The sequence below is a fragment of the Staurois parvus genome, unplaced genomic scaffold, assembly GCF_062004578.1.
Source record: "Staurois parvus isolate SC_StPar_1 unplaced genomic scaffold, SC_StPar_1.0 ptg000091l, whole genome shotgun sequence".
Taxonomy (NCBI): domain Eukaryota; kingdom Metazoa; phylum Chordata; class Amphibia; order Anura; family Ranidae; genus Staurois; species Staurois parvus.
Window position 1 is genome coordinate 1,789,040 of NW_028317887.1, and position 19,057 is coordinate 1,808,096.

At 41.5% G+C, this 19,057-nt stretch overlaps 1 protein-coding gene across 6 annotated transcripts in view; it reads right to left on the minus strand.

Annotated features, from left to right (window-relative positions):
• Positions 1 to 19,057, minus strand: part of WDFY3 (WD repeat and FYVE domain containing 3) — a 363,148-nt gene that overhangs the window by 158,974 nt on the left and 185,117 nt on the right. For 5 of the 6 annotated variants that reach the window (XM_089670537.1, XM_089670536.1, XM_089670539.1 and 2 more), the window contains 4 exons: positions 18,935 to 19,018; positions 11,973 to 12,144; positions 9,013 to 9,227; positions 5,960 to 6,072 (listed from right to left, as the gene is read on the minus strand). In XM_089670537.1, coding sequence (XP_089526663.1) covers positions 5,960 to 6,072; positions 9,013 to 9,227; positions 11,973 to 12,144; positions 18,935 to 19,018 — 584 coding nt within the window. The remainder of the gene's footprint in view (positions 1 to 5,959; positions 6,073 to 9,012; positions 9,228 to 11,972; positions 12,145 to 18,934; positions 19,019 to 19,057) is intronic. The other variant, XM_089670541.1, reaches the window with a different exon arrangement.

Genomic DNA, 19,057 nt, shown 5'->3' on the forward strand with positions numbered 1-19,057 from the left:
ACATTGAGTTTATTAGTAGAACCACATAGACTTCTATGAGACGAGAAGACTGGCCTGTCTCCCAGCCTCATTTAAGTCTATGAAGTTTTACTGTGCATGCGTAGATAGCTGGACCGGACCAAGCATTTAGTGATCACGCCGCTGATTTCTTTGAACCTTCAGCAAACCCCACAAACATTAAAAATTTGGTTGCAGCACAGGAAGTCTCTTATGACTAATAACTGAATTGTGGCTATATTCAGTAGATCATGCGATATGTAGGAGCCACAAATAAGATATTAGTGACAGGATACTTCCTGTGCTGAGAGCCAATTGCTGGTATCTGTGAAGATCGATGCCGGTTAGAGGTGATCAGTAGCACTATCATTAACTGCCAGGTGTACTAGTGTAGAGTCTTTGGGATAACCCAAAGTGGTGCCAAGGCCCAGGTCATGTGCAGTAACAATGGTAGGTTATATCATTATGTCTCTACTTCGCAGGTGTGATAGCACTGACATTTAAATATAAACCAGCACAACACACAACTACCATACTCACCAGAAGTACATCCAAGGTTGTCCCTGAAGCACGCGAGTCTGTGTTGCAGTAAGACATGGCTTCTATTGTATGGCCCTCACACCACCTCCCAACCTTCCGACTTCTTCTGTGGCTTACAAAGGCATTGAAATCTCTGTTCTAACAGATTATACCACTAACCACCCTGCTAAACTCTTCTGCTAACTGTGAAGACTGCATCTGGTGTGGCAGCTGAGAAACAGAGGTGCCCACTCACCACCACAGCAGAACACCCCACCTCCTTCACCCCTCCCACATCACCACTGTGCCTGCAGCTCCTTCTCATCACCATGTCTGAAGCCCCCACACCACAGCTCCTTCAAAGCCAACCGCTCCCACCTTCTTACCACTGCACTTGACACCCATATTCCTCCTCACTCTCACCGCCTGTCCTAAATGCCCTCAATTTGCCACAGCACCAACACCCACCCCTGTGTTTGATGTCACTGCACTAATACATTCCTCAAACACTTGCTGCCCACTGTACCTGTCAAGGTCCTACCTTTTCCCAGATGTTATGTTACTCCATGTGCTGGCATCCATCTTGGATTTCTGCTGAGCATGGTGGGAATCTTTTAAGCCTTCAGGTCTCTGAGGTCCATCCCCCAGAGGGGTGTGGCTGATTACATATAAGCCTGTGGTCCGCACATGCTCTTTGCACTTGTGTCGCTATAACTCTGTTCTGACTCTCGTGACTCTCCTGGAATCTGACTCAGCTTGTGACTTGACTATTCTTTGTGTTCTCCTTTGATCTGACCCTCTGTTGCTGAACCCGGCTCGTGACCTGTGATTCTCGTCTGCTGTCCTGTACCGTTTTGTCCCGTTGTTGTCGACCCGGCATGCCTGACTACTCTATTGTCTTTTCCACCAGCTACACGCCATTGGCGGCGGCCATTACCGCAACTGAGGTGTCTCGGGGGCTGCGACCTGGTTCCTGGCTGCGTCAAGTCCATCCCCAGCATCAGGGGCCCTGGTGAAGGGCAGCCTGGGACTTAGACTCCGCGCCCTGAGGGACTTCGGTCTGTGGGTGGTGGTTGTCGTCAGCCAGTGCGTTACATTGTTATTAGGCCTGCCTGTCCGTTCCTCAGCTCCTGCCCTGACAGTACCAGTGATTTCTTCTACTGCAGTGGTGTTCCTTTCCATACTCTAGTAATATTAATTACTAGTAATCAGGGGCGGACTGACCATTCGGGTACTCGGGCACTGCCCGAGGGCCCGGGGTCAGTAGGGGGCCCCATGAGATGCCCCTGGTACCTTTCATAGGCTTTTTTGGGTGTGGTTTAAGTGTTGGTGAGGACACGGGGGCCCCATGATCCCCTATTGCCCGGGGGCCCCACAGGTTGTCAGTCTGCCCCTGCTAGTAATATTTAAACAACAGTTATTTTCTATTATGCTTACTGAGAACAAATAAATAGATCAGTCTTTTAAATGTACTATGAAGCTACTAACCTCTTCACCCACTTACTCTCAGTTATCATAAAAAACCTACTTCTGACACTTCCCTCCAATGTATTAGTCAATGAAACTCTCAAGACTGTTTACTACAATTGACTCTCTTGAATCACAGAAGTCTATAATAAGATATATGACCAGAAATAATCTCCTTCATCAGCAGGTAAACCAAACTTTAAAGTTACAGTGATTGTTTGTGGTTTTAAAAAAAATGAAGTCTTTACAAACATGTTCTAGTTCCCTATTCCTCTCCTGGGGTCAGCCGTTGGCTTTCTAATCTCCTCTCCTTCTTTGACTGCCATGCAGTTTACTATGGGGACACTCATGCAGACTTGATCCGAAGACAGGCTTGTGTGTATCTATTGACACATGCAGCACGGCTTGGTCCCTCCCCCCACTCTCTTCTCACAGGATTTAACTGACAGCAGCAGGAACCAATAGCTCTCACTTCCTCAGCAAAGCCAATAAAAGCAGGGAGATAGACAGAGCAGCGACAGACAGACACAGCGCTGGATCAAGTGAGGACTAAAGTAAGTATAAGAGGGAGTGAGGGGGCAATACTGCTACTGGGACATTTTTTACCGTAAAGTGATTGCAAACCATCACCTTGTTAAACAACCCATTTAGTTTAAAACAGAAATGAAAGCCAAATATTTGAATATACATATTAAAGAACATTATAAAATACCATTGTTCCCCCTTTTTATAACTGACTACATACCCTCCGTTTTCATCTGTATAAGAGCTAGGAGAGGTGAAACACCAGTACACTGAACTTTCCAGCGACGGGCTGCGCAGGGAAGGCAAGTCAGGAAAAGTCTGATCATTGGAGAACACACTGAGATCCCAGCACTGCTAGAGAACTGAGCATGGTGTGTTCTCCTGTTTAGTGTGGTCAGTTTTTAATAGGAAAGCAAAGGGACTGGCAGGAACACCAGCGATTTCACACAAAGGAAGCAATACAAAGAGAACAGGATACTTTTTCATATAAGTGCATGGTACAGCACGCAGTTATTCAGAATATAATGTGGGGTTTACATAAACTTTAATGTAGGGATCTGTTAATGTAAAAAATGTTCAGTCTTTACAATCACTTTAACACTTCCTGTCCGGAAACTTTTACCCCCTTCCTGTCCAGGGCAATTTTCAGCTTTCAGCGCTATCACACTTAGAATGACAATTGCGCGGTCATGCAATACTGTACCCATATGAATTTTTTACCATTTTTTTGAGACAGAAAGCTTTATTTTGGTGGTATTTATTCACCGCTGGGATTTTTATTTTTTTTTGCTATGAAAATGAAAAATGGCCAAAAATTTTTTTTAAAAAGTGTTTTTCTTATAAAATTTTGCAAATAAATAATCTTTCATCATAAATCTTGACCAAAATTTACTCCGTTATATTTTTAGTAAAAAAAAAAATAAGCTAAATTAGTTTATAACCAAAAATTATAATTTTTAAACATTTTTGTTACATTTTTATTTTATTTTTTTATATTATTATTTATGTTTTTTTTTTTTTTTTTTTACATACTGTCACCCTAGCTGTACAGTGTCACCATGGTGACACTGTACTACTTGTGGGGGTGATGAAGATTTTTTTTTTTTTTTTTTACAGTGATTGCTTTTACACCCATATAGGATGTAAAAGCAATCATTTCTCTTTCTCTCTGTCTGCATTCTTGCAGCCATTGAGAAATACTGAGTGAGCTGTGATTGGTCACACCTTGTCATATGGTACAAGGCTGTTGTGAATAACCTTGTACAATGTGACCTCTGTGATCATTCACAGATTTCACACGTAGTAAGCAATGATGTCACAAGTGACATCTTGCTTACTACTTTGCATGTGATCACTGATTGGCCTATCAGTTATCACATGATCGGGACCTCGTACAGAGGTCCCGTCCGACGATCGGTGTTTCACTGTGTCCGGAGGACACAGCGGGCACCGCAGCGCGGTGCTGCGCGCTCCCAAGGAGCGCGCACAGCTAGAAAAGGTGGGTGCCGTTTATGAACGGCAACCCGCCCCTGGAGTGCCACCGCCCTGCCTTTTATAAACAGCAGGCGGACGGCAAGAGGTTAAGACCGCTATTGTACAAAAAAAGTAATTTTTTAGGCTAAAGCACATATAGCTATCGATTTTAGAGCAACTTGGACAATAGAAACAAACCCTGGATTTATTGTTTCCTGATTTCTAGTGTGCAAATTCAGGAATAAACATTTTATACACTGTGTACACATAGGACCCACAAAGTTTTGGGAGTGTTCTAAAGAAAGAACACAGCAGAGTCTGTTTACATTCAGACTCTGTCTCTCTAAACACAGAGCAGCTGGGAGGAAAAGCAATGGGAGAGTCACAGTTTTGATTCATTCACATGTCTATGTGTAAACTTCAGCTCTGCTTTGCAGTAGAAAGGTTACAAAATGCGAAAAGGAGCCAATGCCTTCATCTGCTGGGTGAAAATGAGAATACAAAACAGGCATATGCAATATTTCATTTTATCTGCCAAGAATATATTTTTAGAAATGTTATAGTCTAAAGATGACCATAATATAAAAAGAAAATATGTATACATCCCCTAGAAACATAAAGAAGACCCAACACGAACAGCATAGTATTTGGCAAATATTTTATGATAAAATAAAGTATCTTCCATTTTGCTTGAGGTGATTGTAGCCGTATTAATGCACTTGCGACAGAAACAATTGAGTACTGACGTGATACTTTTTTTTATTTGCACCAACATACAATTTTGAGGACAAGCTTTCGGGGTATGTCCCCTTCTTCAAGGTCCAGGAGTACTGCCTGGACCTTGAAGAAGGGGACATACTCCGAAAGCTTGTCCTCAAAATTGTATGTTAGTGCAAATAAAAAAAGTATCACGTCAGTACTCAATTGTTTCTATGATAAAATAAACCAAAAAGGCACTCCATTCAAATTAATATTCAAGTGATTTGTATGCTGCAGTGTTAGTGTAACTACAGAACATGTTCCTTTTTAGTGTTTCATTCCAACATGTCAGTATATTTAGTGTCCAAAAATATTCCCAACTGAATCCTCCATACAATTAGTATAATCACTTTGTGTAAATTACAAGGAAAACTGTTCGTCATTTACTGACTGTATGCTCCCCTAAAACACATTTTAGAAAATGATTTGGCACAAATATATTTTGTTTGCCCGTGGAAAGCAATTTTAATAACTTGAAAGTTTAAATATTCTTTTAAATTAGTAAAACATAGTCAGGTTCAGCAGACCTAAAAAAATGTTAGAGGCAGCGACAGATTAACGTCATCACAGATTTGCTGAATGGAAAGACACAGGATATATCCTGTAATGCGAACGTCACCAATATGTCAAAGTAGAATGTAGGAAAAGTGGGCTGTGTGTGTGGGAAGAGTAAGGAGTGCAAATACTCAAACAGATTTTATTTCCATCTTATCTGTGGCTAAACTATAATTTTGGAACAGACGGGCTGACCTGACAGTTGTTCAAACTTTGGAAGCTGAAAACAAAATATGCAATTTAAAGCGGGGGAGGAAGGAAAAACACAGGGAATGCTTAATTAAAATATCCACAAGATTTAGCAGAAATATTTTACAAATTCTAGCAACTAGTGGCACATTAACACCACGATGGGTGGTCACACATTATGTTCTTGGTCATTTATTGAATAATACTGGATCTGCATGCCTGCTGTGGCCATTATGATGGGTTCTCACTATCCCTGTTAGATTTTTTTTAAAATTAATGTTGTTTATGGAGAATGAATTCGCTAAGGCTGGACTACGCAAAAGGTCAGTTAGAACCCAAAACTCCCAGACAGAGTTGGGAACTACTGCGGTTAGGTCTCAACCTGGTAGAATGCACAACTGCATATTATCTAAAAAAGTTAACACTTTTAGTGGACTAACCCTTTAAGACAGACATTTTTATTAAACTTCCTTACTTCTCATTTCTGGTTCATAGCTGAGAGAACTAGGCTTGTGTACTCTGTACTGTTTCAATAATCGCTTGTCCCAAGCTGCACAGTTCAAGGGGTTTCCAAGACGGAGGAATTCTCTAAAATAAAAACAAACAAACAGGAAATTAAGACAAACACATGTTTTAGCATCATGATAGCTTGCAGCATTGATCACATTTGTCCGGCATACTGAAAAATCTCTGCATGATCAGTTCATAAAAATAATGCTCTGAAGGAAATGTGATCTTTTTGTTATTCATCGTAAAATCCCTTTCTCTGAGTTCGACAGACACAGCATCTTTTCTTAATTCATGACCAAACGGGGTTTTATAGCCCCACCTACAGGAGTAAGACACTAGGCAAAAAAAAGACTCTGTACCTCCTATGGGCAGTCATCTCTGGGCATAAAACCCTCTCTCTGCAATAAGCAATCCAGTCAGTTACAAGCAGTGTCAAAGGAGAAAAAAAAAATCCATAGAGGGGTGGGTGCTGTGTCCGCCAATGAACACAGAAAGAGAATTTATGGTGCGTAACAAAAATTCCTGTTTTCTCTTATGGGTACTGACGGATGCAGTCTCTCTTCTAAACCCATGACCAAACAGGAATGTGCCCAAGCAGTGCCACAAAGATGGGTGGGAAAACCAACTTAGGGCTCGTTCACACTTGACTGTTTTACCAACTCTTGCCAAACGCCCCTATAGTGTTTGGCAAGCGTTGGTCCGGCAATTGCAGAGCGTTTAATGCTCGGCAAACGCTCCGCAAACGTGGTTCAGCGGCGGTTGCTAGGCGTTTGCCGAGTGTTAACCGCAACCGCACCGCAAACACTGGCCGGGCATTTGCGGAGCAGCACCATAGACTAGAATAGGAGGCTTCAACGCCTCCTGACTAGACCAGAGGCGTCCGTTTTGCTGCACCACGACGCGCCGCGACACTACCGCTCCCGTTAGAACAGCACCATGTGCTGCAATGGGCAGAATTGTCCGAGGCGTTTGGGAAGCGGTAAAAACGCTTCCCAAACGCCTTTCTGACGCTTGAAAACAAGGCTAGTGTGAACGTAGCCTAATGGAGAAAAACCCCAGGGAAACATGCAAACATTCCAAACCACCCCAAGGAGTGTTTGAGAGTCCTAAACAGCCGCCTGCACAACACTGCAGACAAAACAAGCACCAAAGAATGCCAACATGTCAACCTCATAGAATGTAGAAAATGGGCACACAGATGACCAGGTTATTCGCTGTGAAAACTTGAGAAACAGACGCCAGATATCAGAACATACAGGAAGCACTAACCACCTTGGTGGAGTGCACTGTTACAGGAAAGTGAGGTTCCTGCCCCTTAACAACATGTACAATCATCCACTGAATCCAATGGGAAATAGTGGCAGAAGAAGCTGCCATGTATTTCTTCAGATCGTCCATGAGCACAAAAAGAAAAGCCGACCTCTGGAAAGTAGCTGTCGCAGAAAGGTACATGCAAACTACGTCCAAGGAGTGCAGGGACAAAATCTAATGGGGTATAATTTATTTAGTTAAATTGTAATGCATTATTTTGGCATTTCTCTAAAATTTCCAAAGTCATATACTCCTGGAGTAAAAATCGAACAACATTATTTATGGTATTAAGGTTTAGCTGTTGTGATCTAACTAGTGTTAATTTTGACGTCAAATTTACATTTAGTTTTAGTCATAGTCTTTTGAATAAAATGCCGTTTTAGTCGTATTTTAGTCATCTGACTTGTTTAAGTTGTAGTCGTATTTTAGTCAATTAAAATAGTGCTAATTTAGTTGACGAAAATATTTTAGTCGAAAAAATTAAAACTGAGCACCACTCTGTCCTTGCATAAAATCAGATAAGGTGGCTTACAGGACAAAGCCGCCAACTCCAACACAGACTAGAAACTCAGCACTGCAGGTAAATGTCCTGGAGAATGGGGGGGGGGGAGGGTGTTTTGGGGGAGGCAGACCACCCCAAGGTTAGGAGGGGACCCCGAAGGACCAATCTGCCCAGGGAGTACCCATGCCCCGAACTGCATTCAGAGATGGCAGGAAGGAGGCATCTACTTACCAATCCGTGACAGATTCTCCTTTCCACTGAAATGGGGTGGCTGCCAGCCAGGGGTAACACTGTGATACAGACTATAGGTGCCTGGTCATAGGTGTTCCCGTAAGACGTTCACCTTGCTGGCCTGCCCCGGCCCATGATGGGGTATAGTCATGGCCGGCAAAGCGGTGAGTTAGCTGTCAAACCGGGGTGACCACTGGATCTAGATTGTCCAGCCTGTCACCCAGCCCGACTGTTGATATATCTCCAAAGGAAAAAGGGAAACATTCCATGAAAAAGGAAAAAAACTGTGAAACCACAAGTCCCTGCAGAAACACAAGTCCATACTCCTGAAGACAATAGGCAGAAATTACTAGATTGCCTAAAGCAAAGAGGGGGTTTTATGCCCAGTGAGGACTGCCCATAGGAGGTGCCGAGTTTTTTTCTGCCTAGTTTGACCCTGTTTGGGCATGGATTAAGAAGAGAGGCTGTGTCTGTCAATGAATGCAAGAGAAATCACTTGAGTCATTAATCAAACTTTACATAAGAAACTAAAGAATGGGCAGTTTTTTTGAATTTAAAAAGAACATCTGCAGGTAGCCATATGCATATCTAGGTGAGCTCTCCAGTGCTTGCTTGGTACATGGACATTCAGGTTCATAACTTCTAAGTAACTTTTCCCCCAAAAGTGATCAGGAAATTATCTTTTCTGTAACCAAAAGGTGCCCAGATGTAACAATTGCTGCCTTATCCAATTAACAAGCCTTAATGACTCTGGGTACCTTTAGGACTCTACAAGAGATCTTCTCCTGTCAAAGATTTTACAATAGTGAGGAAAACAGTTTGCAAGGAACTACAAATACAAGCAATGGACTGCAGGAATATCAAGGGGGTTAACAGGACATAGCCCTACCAACTTAATGCTGTCGTCATTAGTCTGAGAAATGCAGACAGAAAGCCATTTAGAAAACTATCATTCTTTTTACTGAACTACTTACCTTAGTACCATAGGTTCTAATGCTTGAGATGCTAGCCTCTCAAACATACGTTGGAGTGGAGGGTGTAATGCATGGTCCTCATCAGCTAGGGCAGCACTGCATCTGTGCAACAGACGGGCATGGAGCCCTCCCTCACACATAACTTGCTGATTCCTCTCTGTGTGTACTAATGACTGTAAGATGTTTGCAACTGCCAACTGAAGATCCAAGGCATGCTGTAAGAGTAAAGGTTAAAGTCATTAGGACATTAGGAGTTTACATTTACTGACCCACTGAAAGATCTTAGTTAAGATAACACCAGTGAGAAGCAATAGGACAGTACAGCTTGCCCCTAAATGTTTTTTTTGTCAATAAAGGAAAGAAAAGAAAAACATGGATTAGAATATTTGAAAATAGGGTGAACCTGAACCTCCTGCTACATTGCAAGTCAAAAATGAAATTTAATATAGTATGTAAATCAAGATATTTTTGATAAATTAATTTCACACATCTCTACAGGTTGCAAAGTAAGCCATATACCACACGAGTTATGCTTTGATATGGTATCTGTTCCAGCTATGTACCCAGGGACGTATTTACCGCGAGGCAAACAAGGCATTTGCCTAGGGCGGAATTTTCAGGGCCCCCCCCCCCCCCCTGCAGAAGTGACACAGGACGTGGCAGTGCACACAGGAGCTGTTATCTGCAGGGTACACACAGTCAGGTCAGAGGCAATAGAGAGGAGGAGCTGAGTGGCTGGACGAGGAAGGAGCCTCCACTGATCAGAGCGATCTGAGTGCTGGGACTGGGAGCATCCGGTGCTCAGCTCTGCTCATTGCCTGTGTGTGCAGTGACATTGCTATGGGGTGGGTGGACCGAAGCAGGGTCCATCAGCAGGGGCATATGAGCCGACACCACACCAGAGACACTGATCCGCAGCTCTGTCCCCGGCTGGCTCCCAGCAGAGCGCACCGAAGCCGCCTCCTTCTCCGCTGTCTATATGTACACGGGAGGAGGAGGGGGGAGGAGGAGAGACACTGCTGTGCATGTCTGTGCTGATCTGCGGTCTGTACCAAGTTTCTTATATTGGTCCTGGGCAGAGGAGGGGGACAGAGTGACTAGGAAGGGGGGGGGGTTAAAAAATGAATGATTGGGGGGTTAACCCTTTGAGGACCAAGGGACATATTTGTCCCATGTTTGTAATTGCGTGTATCATCTGATTAAGAACTTAAAACTCTATTTTTTTTTTTTTTGGTTTGAGTCAAAATATTAGTTCTTATCAACAAATGGATCTAGCTTTTTGCCAATTATTTCATGAAATGGCTTAGTTACAGCAACTGAAGTGTACGAACTTTAAAAACAAAAAAATTGATTCTTTTGGCGTTCCTTACGGTCCTCAAAGGGTTAAGAGGTTATGTGCTGGGGGGGGGGGGGCACCTTGGGAGGAGAGAGGATCTATGCTAGAAGATGGTTTTGGTTTTGAAATGCAACCTGACACAAGAGCACAAGCCTTCTCCCCTCCCAAAGTGCCCCCCCCCGCACATATCCGACCACCCCATATCCATACTAGCACAAGTGGAAGGGGAGGGGGTCTGTACAGAGAGAGGGGGGGTCTATAATGATGGAGAAAGGTCTGTACTTAGTGGGAGGGGGGGGGTCTATACTGAGGGAGGGGGATCTATATTTAGTAGGGAATGAGGTCTGTACTCAGGGAGGGGGCCTGTACTGAGGGAGGACTATACTTGGTGGAGAGCAGGGGCGTATTTACCGCGAGGTGGCATTTTTCAGGGGGCGGTACCACTGGGGCAGGGAATTGGGGGGGTGTTGGCAGCGGTCGATTTTTGTGTTGCCTAGGGCAGCACAAAACCTAAATACACCACTGTATGTACCCCATGATTACACACACCTTATGTACCTTCTGGTCCCGTTGAAAGAAAAAAAAAAAAAATCACCAGTTACATGGAATTCCAGACTTAATTCTTAACTACTGAAAACAGTCCCTTACCCACCTTCCCCTCCTAACACCTATGCTTACTAACATGTGTAAGAAATATCTATTTACAGGTCCAGTCACATGATCCCACCCCCTTTTGTCAGCCACCAGAGCTGCAGGGGAGAGGAGAGTGTGCCGACAACAGATGGACCATTAAAGCCTATGGGTGACATCACCACTCCATACTTTACTAGCCGTTGCTGAGCACTCTGTCTCCTCTCCCCTGCAGTGCCACTGACAGACACAGGAGATCATGTGACCGGAGCAGACTGAAAAAAAAAAAATAAAAAAAAAAATAAGCAGATCTTTCTTACACAGGTTAGTAAGCATAATTGTTAGGAGGGGGGAAGGAGGGGGCATGTTTAAGAGTAGTTAGGGCTAAGCCTGGAATTTTACTGAAAGATACATGTTCATATTCTCAATCTGAAGGAAATGAAGAACCGTAGATAACAGCAAATTCTTTTTTTTTTTTTTCAAACAAAAGAAATGTAAAAAAATGAAATATAACTCATTATGGGCAACCATTATATTTTTGTTTTCCTTTTGAGTTTTTATAACTAGGCCTAAAAGTGTTTGTTAAAGCGTATTCTAAATATTTGGGGGTGGACACAGTAAACAGGAAAATAAAAAACAAATATGTAGAAAAAGATTTTTAAAAAATGCAAACAAAAAAACTCAAATGTTCACAAAGTATTTAGCTATGAACCCAAACAAGAGAGACTGTAGAAAAATATTTCATTATGTAACCCTTCCAAGGGCATAATTAATATAATAATGAGATCAATGAAAGTCTCTGTTTATTTAATTATGATTTTAATTAGCTTTATATAACCAAAACATAAGTCTTGAAAATCCTGTAAAAAGCAATGGCTGTGCCAACAGCAATTAAGAAGTTACTCTAACAAACAGAATGATATAAACAGGTTAAACATGTAGAACACACAGTCACAATACAAAGCTGTACATTACAGATTTCTACATTACATACTTCTGGTTGGGAGTCAGAGTCAACAGATGCCAGGAGGTCCAGCATTGAAAGCATGGCACCGGGATGGATGATTACTGCATCTGAACCTTGAGCTGTACTTGCATGAACTTTCAGGTCACCAATGTTTTTAGGAGGTATCAGGGAAGAAGTGGATACTGTATGGTAGACATGTCTGGAAGTAAAAGATGAGAGCATATCAAGAACTTCTCTTCTGTTTATTTGGGGTTTTTTTTGTGATGTTTTGTGATATTTCTTCAGTGAAACTTTTACAAGTGGCATTCCTTAGGCTCCATGCACACTGGGCGTTGTAATAACGCTGGTAATGTTAGCTGTGTAAAGTCACGTTAAAAACGTACGTTTTTCAGCTATTGTAAGTGTTTTTGTATTAGCGTTTAACTGCTTTTTTTGCGTTTGGGTTTTTTAGAGTTTTTTTTGACCAAAAAAAAAAAAAAAAAGATTTTTTTTAGTCAAAAAAGTGCAAAAACACTGGTTTGCCATGATTTACCACATTTTGTTGCGTTTTTCAGCATTAGAGCATTTTTACAGCTAAAAAAACTCCTCTAGAAACCCACTAGTCCTGGGTTTTTTTTCCAGCCAAAAATCATTGATTACAGTCTGTGTGCATGGACACATAGGATAACATGCTGGGGGGTTTACTGGCTGTAGAAAAAAAACATCAAAAGCCAAAAACAGCAGTTAAAAGGACTAAAAAAAAAAAAAACCTCTTCAGATAAATGTATTGATATTTACATCTCAGATACCAAAGAGATGTGAACAATCCCTAAAATGATAATTCAATGCTTATGCAGAATGCCAGCTACTCAGTCTGTGTTAGTAACAGGTCATATAACTGGGTTTTCATCCACTTTTTCCATTCTTAACTTTGAATGGGGCTTTGCTTTCTTGGAATCCAGAAGCAAACAAAGTAGAGGGCAGAGTTGCACTGCAGTGTTTTTGTATTAACCGCTTTGCCTACAGGGCACTTATACCTCCTTCCTGCTCAGGCCAATTTCCAGCTCTCAGCGCTGTCACACTTTGAATGACAATTGCGCGGTCATGCAACACTGTACCCAAATGAAATTTTTATCATTTTTTTGTAACAGATAGAGCTTTATTTTGGTGGTATTTAATCACCTCTGGGTTTTTTATTTTTTCTTAAACAAACCAAAAACCGCTGAAAATTTTGAAAAAAAAGAAAAAAGTTTTAGTTTTTGTTGCAAAAAAGTGATTTTTCTCCTTCACTGATGTGCGCTAATGAGGCTGCAGTGATGGGCACTGATAGGCTGCACTGATGGACACTGATAGGTGGCACTGATGGGCACTGATGAGGAGGCACTGGTAGGTGGCACTGATGGACATTGACAGGCATCACTGATGGGCACTGAAAGGCAGCACTGATATATGGCACTGATAGGCGGCACTGACTGGCACTGATAGGTGGCACTGACTGGCAGCACTGATAGGTGGCACTGACTGGCAGCACTGATAGGTGGCACTGACTGGCGACACTGAAAGGCAGCTCAGATGGGCACTGATATGTGGCATTGATGTGCACTGGTATGTGGCATTGATGTGGCACTGGCAAGTGGCACTGTTCAGCACTGTCAGCTGGCACTGATGGACACTGACAGGTGGCACTTCTGGGGCCACACTGATCATCAGGACACACTGATCATCAGTGTCCTGATGATCAGTGTACATGTCCCCTCCGCAGAATGCTGATTACCGGCTCTCCTCTCCTCTCGAGCTGTCAGCGTGACAGCTCGTGAGGAGAGAAATGCCGATAACCGGCATTTCCCTGTTTACATGTGATCAGCTGTGATTGGACACAGCTGAGCACATGACCGTGCCAGCATCTTCGGCTCTTTCCGTAGATCGGTGATCCGCTGTGTCCGGAGACACAGCGCACCACCGATCGCCACGCTGCGCACTCCCTGAGCCGCGCATGCGCGGTGAGAATGGGAAGACGTCATATGACGTCCTCTCAGAACGAGAGAACCACCTTGCGCCCATCATTGGACTATATGGCGGGCGGGAGGTGGTTAAAGCAGCTTTAAGGTCATGGTAAAGCCTCACAGCTACTTTTTGAATTCTTCCCCAAAGAACAATAGTCTAAACAACATGACCTTTATTGTCCAATTAAAGACTGGCCAGAAGACCAGACTGAGGAAGTACAACTTTAACAGCCATTTCCTCCGGACTTCTATGTCCCACTAGATCTATCACTAGATCCCTAAGGCAGCTCATACATTAGTCATTGTTGTTCCTTCAACCTGCATTTTTCATTCAACCCAATTCCCCCATCCACCTCAAAACTGTGGATGGGGGAGTCACTACTGCTGAGCCTTCCCTGCCATCAAAATACACTGATCAGCACTGCAATCTATAGCCAGCAATGCTGATTGTGCTGAAATTTTCCAAGAGGCTGATTGTACAAAAGTCAATTGGTAAATCGACCTCTGTACAAACACTCCACCAATACATGGATTGAAATTTGATGTATGTATAGCCGACTTAGGCTTTTAAATGCCTTGAAAAAATTAACTTTAATTTTTTAAGCCATGCTTTTAAAACCCACCAATGTAATGTATACAGAATCAGGTATTATAACATACTCCTCACCTTTCTCTTTCCTACCCTAGCCCAATAAAAGAATCACAGTCAGAGCACAAAGCAACTGCAGAGTCTTCAGTGATGACCACAACAATGGAGAGAAATGGCAGTGTTCTAAACCTACTGGGTTGTAGAGATAGTAAGGAGCTTTTAGAAGGGTCTCTATTCTTTTCTTTTTTTCAAATGAGGGGAGGACCTCACTTGATGATGCTGTCTTTACCTTTTAAGGATCAAGAACAAAGCAAATAAAAGTCTGAAATAAAGGACATTTAACAAAAAAGAAAAACAAAAAACAATCAATATGAAGTGCATCAATCACTAAATACATCACTTTTATATTATATTATTAATCATGTATTACTAAAGCACGTTGAAATGCCTCAGCCACATTAATAATATAGTTTTTTGTATCTGAGAGACTTCTCTTCCAGGGAAAATAAGGTCTCTCTAAAAATATAACCAGTTTAAATATTTTATAGAAATGAAAGTGTGTTGCATTATTTAGGCCTGGCTTTGCATACACGTTTTCTATTTTGTCAAAGCATTTAGAATATTTTTAATGAGACATTGTAAAACAGAGAATAAGGAGACATAATGCAGTAACAGCTAGAATTTTTATTTTAGAGGTACTGGTATATATAAAAAAAAAAAATCTTAATATGTAGGCAAGTTACCTTCAGATGTATGTGCCTAAAATAAGCATGCATGTATGCTTTGGAACTGCTGTTACAGTAATGTCATTAAAATTGTTAGTCTGCCCTTAATAGGTGTAACCCTAACACTCTGGCAAATTATCTTCTAGTGGCTAGGTCTATAAAACTGTGTGTATACATTTACATGAATACAGTTGTACCCTGGCTGAAATCTTGAAATTTTGGCAATGATATTGAAAATACGACTGATCATAAACAAATCTTATTTAAGAATAGTGATCACATGAAGCCATTTATTATCACATATGTACTGTTTGGCTCCTTTTTAAATCAGAATGACAACAAATCATCCAAATGGCCATGATCAAAAGTTAATATACCCTGGAATGTTAGGCCTTTGTACAGACACACAAGGTGAACCATCACAGGTTAAAATGGCAATTAAAGGTTAATTTCCCACATATATAAATAGTCAATAAGTTTGTTAGCTCTCACGTGGATACACTGAGCAGGCTAGATACTGGGCCAAGAGGATCACAAAAAAAACTGTCAAAAGACCTGCATAACAAGGTAATGGAACTTTAGAAAGATGGAAGAGGATATAAAAAGATATCCAAAGACTTAAATATGTCAGTCAGTGCTCTTAAATCACTTAAGGAAAATTCAGGGATCTCTTGATACGAAGCCAAGTACAAATACAGCAAGAAAGATTGCAGCCACAACTGCCAAAAAATTGTTAGGGATACGAAGAAAAACCCACGGGTAACCTCAGGAGAAATACAGGCTGCTCTGGAAAAATACAGTGTGGTTGTTTTGAAGGAGCACAATATAACGATACTTGAACAAAAATGAGCTGTATTGTCGACTTGCCAGAAAGAACCCTTTACTGTGCCAATACCCGAACTGTCTGAATTTGTATTCATGAATGGCAGGCTTAATGATGGCTGGCCATAGATGGATCCTTTTTTTTTTTTTTTTTTTAATCTACCAGCTGACTTCACAAAAAAAACAAAACAAACAAAAAGGAATGGATTCCCCCATCCACACATTCAAGGTGTGCTTTTGTATTCTGATAGCAGGGACTCTTTGGCTTTCCCAATATGCTGATCAGCCCTGCAGCTGAATTAACCAAAATTTTCCAACATTTCCGTTCATGTGAACTCGATCATTGTGAATGGAAACATACATAGACGAACCAAAATTCATCTGGTTCAGCAGAAAATTTTAATCTATCTCTGGTCAGCTTAAATAAAGATGAGAGCCAGCACCTGCATCAGGACAATCTTGCTCAAATCTTGATTGTGATGAGACAAAAACAATTATATCCCTGAAGTCTGATAAAGGGATCATTTGAAAATCCGTGGATAAGGGTAGATCAATTGTTGTGTTAGATTATGCAAATTAACACCAGGTGATATTAGATGACTCTGCAAACTATTTACAGATTTCCACTAATTTGATACCCTGAATTAAAAAAAAAAATCAAATCAGTGACACTGGGTTGCAAATGGCTGAATCTCAACAGAGACTGCCGAGTACCTTATTGTTAAATTTCCTTTTATATGGACTGCTGGAAATTCTTAAAGCCTCAGCTCAGTTCCATCTGCATTTTAAAGGGCCTGGTGTTCATTTAACAATTGTTCCAAGTTTGAGAACAGAAGGTTTGCACAAATTCATGGAACTGCTCTATGCAGTTATGAAGCTCTTTCATTTGCAAACCTTTTTGTTGGTTTGCTTGAGAGGAAACATACATAACCCACAGCCATGTATCCAAACCAGGCATGTGCATGCTTCTGAGAAATAGTTGTCATTTGAAACAGTTCACAGACATATTTTAAAGAGTTTGTTTTGTTTCTAAACTCTCTCTCTGACTACTGAAGGTGATCCTATTTTTTTTTAAAGGTCCTCTGTTAACTTTGTGGACATGGAGGTCTCTGATGATGAAACGGTAAGATCTCTTTCAACCTGTTCTCTAAACCCATCAACAGAAACAGTACCCACCCTAACCACTTATGAACGAATCTTCCAATCTCACTGTGTGTTAAGGTTCTTTGGATTAGCTCTTATTGCGCTGCGCGGATGGCCAATCTTTTTTTTGGGGGGGGGGGGGGTTAGGACCTCATGCACACAGGCATATGAGATTATGACATTGGCAAAAAATGACTCTAGTCGTGAGTATTTCCATGCATTTATGTGTAGATCTATGTGCGATTACAAGCGTTCAGCATTTATAAGAGTATGAGTGTAAATTTACAGGCATTCAGAGTTAATAAGAGTATTAATTTAATGTATGCTATTCATTAGAATTGATGTACATGTATGTATGTATGTATGTATGTATGGGCACACACGTGTAAATTATGCTTATATGCTCCTCTTTATGCAGCTTTGGGGCATTTTTTTTGTTTTTAATGCCCCTGAACACTGTGCACAAATATGTGCCTAAATGCCTGCATGTGCATGGCCACATTTACATGGCTGTGAAAAAAAACATTTACAAGTGTTTTTTATTTATAGATCTGAATGCAGCTACATTGTTTTCAATGGACAATTCATAGAGTGATATTTTTATGTCCATATGAATGTAGGCAATAGCCTCATACACAGGTATGCTCCAAATATGCTGCCAGAAGTTGGCAGAAAAAATGCTTCTATTCTTGCATATGTTTATGCACTATTACAGCAGTATGACATTTATAAGCGTATGAACATAAACTCTTTCTATTGGCTAGAATATACATTTTTTTCCTAGCCACTGGTGTGTGTCTAGATCAGCCTTCTCAACCAGGGTGCCCTGGCACCCTGGGGTGCCTTGAGGTTTCTTCAGGGGTGCCTTGGCAAAATATTACAAAATTGCCTAAAACGTGAATACAAGCGAGTGGGTGGGACAAGCCTGCCTTTTAGTTACACAAAGCCACAGGTTTTCATTGTGCACCATTACAACCTACTAGCTGCCGGCGTCCTGACAACCAATGACATCAGTTGATGAGGATGTCAGCTGCCTACACAACATCCTAGTTTGACCCTCCCCTGCCCCTCTCCATCAGTGCGGGGGGTCACATTAGCTCAGTGATGGAGAAAAACTGAAGGAAAAGAGAAAAACTGGAATACTAGTCAGTACCAGTGTATTTGCTTTCGAAGAATAAATCACCTCCAATGTTGGGTGCCCCACATGTGTGGATGTTGCTGCGTTATATAAAACTATTAGAATAGTTTTTCACATTTTAGAAAGGGGTGACTTTTTAAAATTATGGACAGTCTAGAGGCACCCTATTTTAGAATGGGGTGCCACAAGACTGTCCATAATTTTAAAGGGTGCCTTGACTGAAAAAATGTTGAGAAACACTCAATATATAAGGGGGGGCATGTCACCACAAATCTGGAGTACAGGTAGACTGTGTTCCCAAGTAGAATGGAATGAAGAAAACTGACCATGCTGAGATGGATGTGCTTCCATGCCCTGGTGTGGTCAGTTTGAAACAGGAAAGCAGGGAGACTGGCAGGATCACCAGATATTTCAAACAAAGGAAGTAATGCAAAGAGAACTGAATACTTTTTTATTCAAGTACACTAACAGACACACATCAGGAATATAAAATGTTGAGGTCGCATGCACTTTAACACTATCAGACAGAGCCAGTATTTATATTGTAGTGTTCATCCACCATGATGAATAAGAGCCTTATAAAGCAGTACCTTTTCCTGGAAAGAGCTGGAGTCCCCCAAGGTGAAGGGAGAGTGGTCTCATTTGTCAAACAAGGCGGGATCTGTTCTGCACGACTGCAGATGTAGACAGACATGAACAAGACAGAAGAGTTA